This window comes from Spinacia oleracea, chromosome 2 (assembly GCF_020520425.1).
Source record: "Spinacia oleracea cultivar Varoflay chromosome 2, BTI_SOV_V1, whole genome shotgun sequence".
NCBI classification, from domain to species: domain Eukaryota; kingdom Viridiplantae; phylum Streptophyta; class Magnoliopsida; order Caryophyllales; family Amaranthaceae; genus Spinacia; species Spinacia oleracea.
In genome coordinates, this window is record NC_079488.1 from 93,744,740 (window position 1) to 93,754,005 (window position 9,266).

Genomic DNA, 9,266 nt, shown 5'->3' on the forward strand with positions numbered 1-9,266 from the left:
GCTCTAATAATTCAGAAAATATGCCTCCTTTATATACGTAATATATAACTAATTAATAAAAATATCTACGTGACACTTAATTATTTATTTACGTGGCACCCGACTTTTTTAATACAAAAATAATTTCGAAATCTTATTTTTCATTGGCTGAAAGCCTGAAACCATTAGATTTTCTACGTGGCGCTCTATTATTGGATTAGTGTTTGATTTTGGTTTGAATTTTATTTTAGATTAGTGTTTGATTTTGGATGAATTTTATTTTAGATTTATTTTTTAATTATTAGAGTGTTTGATTTTGGAAGGAGTTGTATATATTAGTAATTCATTAATTAAAATATATATGTGACACCTGATTAATTATCTACGGGGCACTCAATTTTTTTTTAATTCAAAAATAAATTAAAATTTTATTTTTTATTGATCGAAACTATAGTAATATTTAAGTCAATATGCCTCATTGATATATATAATATATATATAGATTTAATTTTTTTGGTTGAAAAAGATTATTTTTCCTTTTATCTATCAAAAGGTCTTGCGCGCACAAGGTGTACAATAAATTTATTGTACACCAAGATAACTTTTATCCAATTTTTGTAACTTTAACTAAGTTTTGATTAACTTTTACATTAGTAAAAAAAAGTTGATAGATAAACATTTTAAAGAGTTCAATGATTAATTTTATATATTATTAGAGATTTTGAAGAAATAAGTTTTATTAAAATGAAAAAATTTATCACTACAAAAAATAGATAACATTACATATATAAGCTTAACTTTTAAGCATTTTGAGTTAACTTTTATTCCGGTGTACAATATTTGTACAACTCTTGTAAATAAGAATTTGTGTTTATCTATTCCCACTTCTTATTTCAATGTTTTATTTATTTATTTTGTTAACTCAAAATTCCTGGTCATTCGTCTTCCTCTCACTCCCTCTTTCTCTCTCCTCTTCTCCAATCACACGGGCACCTGTAAATTAATTCTTCTTCACATAGAGATGGAGTTGGATCCGCGGCTCTACGAAAACATCGTAAGTTTTAACCTTTTCACCCAAATTTCCAATCTTTTTAGTGTTCTTCTGTATTAATTAGAATTCTGTTTACATTGACGTGAACTATTTAATCGAGTATTTTCTTCGATTCTCATCGTTTCTGTTTATGTTTTATTTATCTGGTTGATTTGATTTTTTTTATAATAAGGGAAGTTTTGCGGAATTTAGCGTAATTCAAAACCCTAATGTTATTTGTTATTATATGGTATGATTTTGTGTCTGGAATTGTTTGTGGGAATGTGTGGAACATTGATTTGATTAATGTAGGTGAGTTCTGTTTGTTTTTGGGTAGCTTTATCGTGTTTGGTTGGACTTATAATGCTAGTGCAATGTGATACGATCAGGTTGATAACGAGGGTAGAATTATCAATTGGGGTTGATTAGTGATTGGTTAAATTGCTTGTTATTTCCGGATTCGATTATCTAATCTAATAGTTTCCCGAGATTGTTGCTTCTTGCTAGTATTTGATGGATTTTGTACATTGTCGAAGTTGATTTGCATTATGGTATGTGCTTTATACCAAGAGTCATTGTGCTAATTTGGCAATGCTAACTTTCATTTAAAGTTTACTGAGTTAAATGGGTTGGTTAGGTATTTAGGTTACGTTTAGTACTGTAGTGATGTGTAATTGTAGATACCAGCCAATTTGCAATGTTAGCGTTGTTTGATAAACGAGCAAATGAAGTGAGTATCGTATCACTCATGATAATTGGTGGAAGAGTTATGTTAATAGTGGAGAGGATCATAAGTTGATTTGTGTTATGGCTATGACAGAGCCAGGGTTGCTTGTAAATAATTTTCCTTGAGGTTTTATGGGGCCTGTAAGTACTCCGTACTAGTCAAGGGAGTGATTAAATTGCCTCTACTGCATCTGTTCAGCTTTCTGTGAACCTGGTTTAATTAATCAATTTACCCAAGAATTTCTGCTTGTTACATCTTGACTCTAGGCTTGACCTGAAGTTTGGTTATCTGTACTTCTGTACACTGTGTACCTTGACGTGTCTGTTACTCTGTTTGGTTAGAATCAAATGATGGTTGATTTTGCGAGGTTTGGGAGGAATTTAACGCAGACAAAATTTATAGAGAAATTTCCGAGTTTGCAATTTGTGACTCACTATGTAATACAGTAAGCTCTCTGTCCTTAGGGCATAGTGTTTAAGAGCTTCTTAGCTATAAGAAGACAGATGATACCTCTTGGTAGCAATCAAAACAATTTAAGGAGGTAGAATATGCATGCCTTGAGTAATTTTCCATCTCCAAAATCTTGGAAAGATGCCCTTTCTTTGTAGTTGTACAGGATTCAGACCAATTGTTTGCGTGAAGTAACTCCTGAATGGCTGCTAGGAAAAGAAATTCACTTTCATTAGTGAGCTACCCTCATTTGCCCGTCTTAAAAAGACAATTTATCAGTTTGATATACTGAGTAGATAACTTGATTTCATGCTGCCTTGCCTTGTACCATGATTGAAACTCATATAATAAATAAATATCTGTCCAAAATCAAGTTTTTTGGTTTAGTTACCTGGTTGCTTTTTCAGATTTTGGTTTCTATTTTTGTTATAGTTATAGCTTGTTGGTCAGTGCTTTATAATTTATTATTTTGATAATTTTATAAATTACTCAATTTAAGTGATGGAGTCATCTCATAAATTTTCGTCAGATAAAGAACTGAGAAGGATTGTATGGATCTTTCATCTAGTTAGCTGAACCTTAAGTTGTTTATGACAAAGGATGTGGACACGTGGTTAAGGAATATCTGGGACTTGTGTCTATTTATCTTTGACAACAGTACAGAATAAAGTCGCCGAGAGGGTCTATTTTAAATTAGATGAAGGGTCATATTTTTCTGTTTAAATAATCAGAGGATCTGTGTTATGTGTTATGAACTCATATCCCATTCTATGACAGTTAATCTATGTTTTGAAACGTTTGGAGCTTTCCTGTTGAATTACCTAAATAGCATATGCTTGCACTGTGACACAAGGATCTCAGTCATTCAGACTAGGTATCTGACAAGTTAATTTTCTAAGCACTTCTGGAACAGAGTGCTTTTATGTGTTCATGGTTTGTCTTCGTTCTAGCAGGGATTTTTATTTGAAGAATATTTCAATATAATGTGATCGTTGGATTTCCTAGATAATGGTTTACAGTCTTATGTTACCGGTGCTCTAAAGCTGAGGTCATTTCATCTTTGTTTTCTTTGTTTTTCCTGACAGGCTGTTAGTGACAGTGACTCCCACAGCATTGTGCTATCATATCTCGTGCATAATTGCTTCAAAGATACTGTGGAGTCCTTTGTTGGTTGTACAGGGATAAAGCCGCAGGCTAATTGTCTTGAAGATATTGACAGAAGAAAAAGTAACAATCCTTCACCAATAATCTCCTTAAATGTGATTCTTTTACTGGATTTTACTTTGTGAAAGTGTCATATACTCATATAGCTCACCTTGCAACAGAACACCCCCCCCCCCCCCCCCCCCTTAAAACTTTTCCAAACCTTTCTGTTATTCTGTATTTTTGAGGTTTAGCTTGATTCAAGCTATCTCGGTTCTGAAACAAAACATGGTTTTGTAACCAGGTGAGGGCACTGTTACTCTTAGGTGTCCAAGATCCTATTGTCTGAAGTGTTAGTTCTTAGTGCCTTACAAAGGGTCTATGCAAGAGTCTATAATTTATGAGGTGGTAGTGTATTCACTATTAATGTTTTGATTAAAGGGTAATTAGTAATGAATACACCAGTGTCTCCCAGTCTTCTAGTATAATAATTATTAGAAACAAATATCCAGATGAAAGAAAGCACTCTGCAAACTTGTGAATTATTTGACAGCATTGAAAACGAAGCAGGAATTGACAGTTAATTGGATATATGGTTTTCCCCAGTGAACATGGCTTGAGACTGAAAACTGGTGAAATCACTATATTGTTTTTTTGGAAGCTCCAAAAGAAGAAGGGGCAAATCCAGGCTGCAAACTTTTAGCTCCAAAGAAATTGTGCCACCCCAGCCTATGGACTAAGAAAAAACATGTCTTGTGAGATTGCTAACCTCAGCCTCAATCCTGGAGCATGCCATTTGTGTCAGTCCTACCAGAGCCACTTCCAAAAAAGTGTTGTCTTAAGAGGAACTTTAGCCTTCGGCAACTGGATTAACTATAAAGTAGTAGTAGTAGTAGAGAGGATTAGAGGAATACTAGATATCTATTTATTATGGAGAGCATTTGTTCCTTGGTATGCAGCCATCAAGGCAGAATTTTGATGTCGTGACTTTGTTCACTTTTTTCTCTTCATGCATTACACTTGCTGTGACTTCACTCCTGTAAGTGTTCTAATTTTCTGTATTTGTTAGGAATCATCAAGTTCGCCTTAGAAGACAGTTCCCTCAAAGCTATTGAACTCACCGAAGAACTAGCACCAGGTTTACTTGAGCAAAGCACGGATTTGCACTTTGATCTTTTGAGCCTTCGCTTCGTTGAGCTGGTGTGCTTAAGAAAATGGTAAACATAACTCTTAATTCTTAATTTTCTTCAAAAAGATTACAGTTGCCTCTTATTAATAGAATATTTCCTTGACAGCACAGAAGCTCTTGTATTTGCTCAGGAAAAGCTGACTCCTTTTGGCAAGGTTCAAAAGTATGTTAATAAGCTTGAGGTAATATTTCGACCATTTCTGCCCTATTTCCTTAGTATAATTTTCCCCCCCTACTAAAAGTTGCTTTTGTTTCAGGATTTTATGGCTTTGCTTGCTTATGAGGAACCAGAAAAATCACCAATGTTTCATCTCGTCAGCCTAGACTACAGACAAGATGTTGCAGATAAGTTAAACCGGGCAATTCTAGGTATATTTTGTGTATTTCTTTTATCATTGTAAAACATTTTTGTAGCTTATTTACTGAATGTAGAGCTGGAGTTAATTTGTGAACTTTGTATATGAAGAATACATATATAGCACTTCAAATCAGTTCTTTTTATGTGTTTCTCTTTAACTCTTGGTTGCAGCTCATACCAAGCAGCCAAGTTATTCGTCCTTGGAAAGGCTGATTCAGCAGACTTCTGTTGTTAGGCAACACTTGAATCAAGAACCTAACAGTAACAAGGTAACCTTAATACCAATGTATCTAGGCTTCTGTTTTCAGTTTTTTACCAATCACTATTGATATCCATCTGATCTAGGATAGTCAGTAGTTGTGACATGTGAGTGTGACATATCATTGTCCTAGTATTATCAAACGCTTATTGTAAGAACATTGCAAGGTAATATTAATATGAATGTATCAGGGCTTCTGTTTATATCAATTTCTTCTGATATCCATTTAATCTAGGATAGTCAGTAGTTTATGAAAGATCATTCTCCTATCATTATCTGACGCTTGAGTCACGAACATAGCAAGGTAATCTTAAGGGGTGTTTGGTTCACACGGGTTAAAGGGAATGAAATCAAGAAGGTGATACGGAAGGAATGGAAAATAATACCCTTTGATATAAGGTGTTGTCTGGGTGTTATTTGACCATTCCACCTCTCTTTCCTCCTTCCCTTCCTCGTGTCACTGTTGTCTCCCCGTTGACTCCACCGTCCCGTCCCCATCTCCGCCTCCTCCTCGTTTCCACCTCCACCCACTGCCGCCCTTTGCCCTGCTTCCACTGCCCTCCTTGTCTCATTGTCTCACCACCACCATAGAAAGGTCAAATTTGACCATGAAAAGTTTAGATCTTGAGTTTACATGGTCAGATTTTACCATTAAAGCCATGATTAATGATAAGAAAAGGTATTTCTATCATTCTTAGTTTCTTAGTCTTGATTTTTATTTTCAAAATTCTACTGTTGGGTTTTTAGGTTGCTGTTGGTGGATTTTCGGGGTGGTGGGGTAGGTTTACGGGTGATTTCTGGTGGTTTGCGGGTGTTGCAGGTGGTTGGCGTGTGGTTTCCGGTTATTAACCTTTGGTTTGCAGGTGGTTTCCAGTGTGGAACAGTGGTTTCGGGGTGAGGATTTGTCGGTCTGTAGTGGGTAGGGGTGAGGTGATTCCGGCTGGGTGGTGCTGGTAGTTACATGTGGTGGGGGTGGTTTGGATGGTGGGTGGTCAACTTTTTCTGGAGGTGTTGAGGGAAAGAGATTGGAAATACCTAGAGGGGGGGTGGGTGGGTGGGAGGGAATCAACCTAGAAGAATTTGGGGCGAAGTGAAAGGAAAAGAGGGTAAGTACTAAAGTGAATGACAAATTAGGCCTAATAAACAACATTCCCTTACCCTCAGATGAATATCCCGAACCAAACATCCCCTTGTTATGACTGCATTATGGCTGCTATTTCTCACCTATATCTTCTGCTAGTCAGCTAGTCTATGAAAGTCCATAGTTGTGAGAGCATTGTTTTTGTATAGTCTAGAATTTGACAAATTGGAAATATTCTTTTGAAACTTCATTCGGACCCGAGTGGACAAGCTTTCTCTTTTACCGGCCCGGATTAAATTAGCCAGGCTTATCAAAGTACTATGTCCTTCACATATGTGGTGATTTCTGAAAGGCATTACAAATCTCAGTTGCTTGTACAGGGTGGCTTTTAATGCCTTGGTAGAAGAAATAGTCTGATAGGTTAAAGTGTGTGTAATAGATCTCCCAAAAACGAGTTATGTATTCTAGAAATTGGCCGATGCGAATGACAAATACTTTATGAACTGTAGCTCTCGGGAATTAAATCTGAAATTGTGGTGTGTGCAGGACGGTCTTCCTCCATTTTCTTTGAAGGATTTCACCAATTGCTGAAAAGAAAATAATAATTATTCTAAAATATCAGGCAAGGGGCAAGTTAGGTGCATGCAACACATCCAGATCAGAGGTATTGCATATGAGCAATAAATCGAGTTTGTTGATGAAGGTGCTCCTTGAATGTTGGTCTTCCTGGCATTTACCTTCCGCTGGCTGAACATAAAACCGTCATTACATTGTACAGGTTGTACATTTGTCAGTAGACTCCATAGTTGAGTGTAGCTCATTAAAGTTCACTTAGCAGTATTGGATATCCAGTCCTCTTTTTCTTGGTTTCAAGATTTTTACTAATGTTTATTGGGAATCTCTAGTTGGATTATAGATTGAAGGTATTTTTGTTAACAGCAGCATAATCTTTTATGTTATATGATGCTGATACTTCGTTGATGATGATGCTTGTTTAAAGCCTATGTTTTCGTTGTTATCCATTGTTATGTCAAAGCATGTTTTCGTTGTGATTTTTGCAACCAGCATTAACTTAAGTTGGTATCGCATGTTATATGCTATAGGCGGTTTAAATTTTTGGAGATCATTTGGTTCCGAATACATAATTTCACACTGATAACTAGTCATAAACTACATGTCCATTTATCAGAATATCAGGTGGTCTGTATCAATTTTTTTTTCCAGATTCTGTATACGCGATTTGTATACAGAATTTTTTAAAAGAATTTTTTTTAACCCATCCAAACCTATTCCGGTAACTCAACTATTCGACCCCTCTTTTGTAGGGCTGTTAAAAACTAATCCAATCTAATTGATTTCTGTCAAAATTCAAAGTGATCCGAAAAAATAATCCACACATTAAATCCGCATAAGCACAATGATCCGCACAATTACATTATTCGATTGTACCCGAACCGATTATAGCAGACATGTAGCTGACTGATAACCCGATTTGACAGCCCTACTCTTTTGTTGCTCGAGGAAGATCTTAGAGCATCCACAATGGTAAGCTAATTTGACAATTAGCTTATTATGCCACATAAGATTTCAAGCTATTTTATTGTCTAGCTAATTTGTGCCCCAATGGCTAGCAACTAGCTTGGTATTTAAATTTATTCCACTTGTCCACTTGTCAATTAATTATTTGGCAATTTTGAGAGCTAGTTGTCAAGCAAATTAGCTTGTTTAAGCTAATTTGTTATTTTCACTCCAATGGTCTAGCTATTAGCTTGAAACTTTTATAAATTTCAAGCTAGTCCCTAGCTACAACCATTGGAGATGCTCTTAGTCTCATTAACTATCTCCTGCCCGTCTCTTGATGATGGAAACACCAATATTTTTTTTTGGTGCGGATGAGCTAAAAGTTCATACTCCGTATAAATTACAAATGGGGTGGGGGTTCGAACTTGAGCTTTGTCATTTAAACGCCTCAGTCTTAACCATTGAGTCAAGACCTCACTGGTGGCAAGTTGGCAACACCGATATTTATGAAGAGCTATGATATTTAAGATACTTACAAAACATAGCAAGGTATAAATCACACAAATACAAAGATTTACATTATGCCATATTGTCAACTACCAAGATTACACCTAAAAAAATTAAGTATAAAATGGTGAAACGGACCCGATCGTTGAAATTAGACGACCCGAACTGAAATTGGGTAGACCCGATTGAAATAAAACAAAGCTGAAATTGATACATTTCAATAGACGTAGAATTACTTGACCCGAATAGAACGAACAACAAATATCCTCACCTGAACATAACATAACCTAAAAAGACTAAAATTGAACCGAACGGAACAAAAAGCTTCTCATTTTGTGCGCCAAACACAACGTAGATACTTTCCTAGACCTACTACATCATTATTCCATAGTGCGGAAATTATTTCGACACACCTCTATGAGAGTTGAGTGTAGAGAACTTTGCTTTTTATATTAGGTGTACAAAAATAATGTTCGATGTACCAAATTCACTTCACCATAGTCATTAATCCCTCTGTTCCTAAATAAGTGTCAACTTTGAGAGAGTTCACGTTAATTAAGAAAACTGAAAAGTGTGTAAGAAAAACAATGATTGTGAGTGTTCTTTGCAGCAATTTCCTTCAATAATGCTTGAAAATTCGTAAATTCATAAAATACGCTATTTTTTCACTTATTTCCCACTCTACCGTCCACGTTAGCAAGAAAGCTGATCTATTTTTTTTTTATATAAAATCTACAATAAACTGCTATCTGAAACAGCGGTTTAAAGGGTTAAACCGCTATCTGAAATAGCGGCTTATGTATTTAATGAACCGCCATTTCAGGTAACGGTTAACATAACACAACAAAAAGCCGCGCAGTTTTGTTATAAAGCAAACCGCCATTTGAGTTAGCTGTTTATACCATTGACCGCCAATTCAAATGGCGGTTTGTTTTAAAACAAAACAACCATTTCAATTGCGGTTTGTTTTAAAACAAAACCGCAATTTCAACTGGTGGTTCTAAGCTGAACCGGGAAAAAAA

General features: G+C 35.6%; 1 protein-coding gene across 1 annotated transcript; it reads left to right on the forward strand.

Moving 5' to 3' along the window:
• Positions 1-875: 875 nt before the first annotated feature.
• Positions 876-7,200, forward strand: LOC110801437 (uncharacterized). Its single transcript, XM_022006805.2, has 7 exons — positions 876-1,033; positions 3,272-3,413; positions 4,399-4,546; positions 4,625-4,700; positions 4,776-4,887; positions 5,048-5,145; positions 6,763-7,200. The coding sequence occupies exons 1-7, from the start codon at positions 1,001-1,003 to the stop codon at positions 6,805-6,807; spliced, it is 654 nt and encodes a 217-aa protein (XP_021862497.1). The 5' UTR covers positions 876-1,000; the 3' UTR covers positions 6,808-7,200.
• Positions 7,201-9,266: the final 2,066 nt, after the last annotated feature.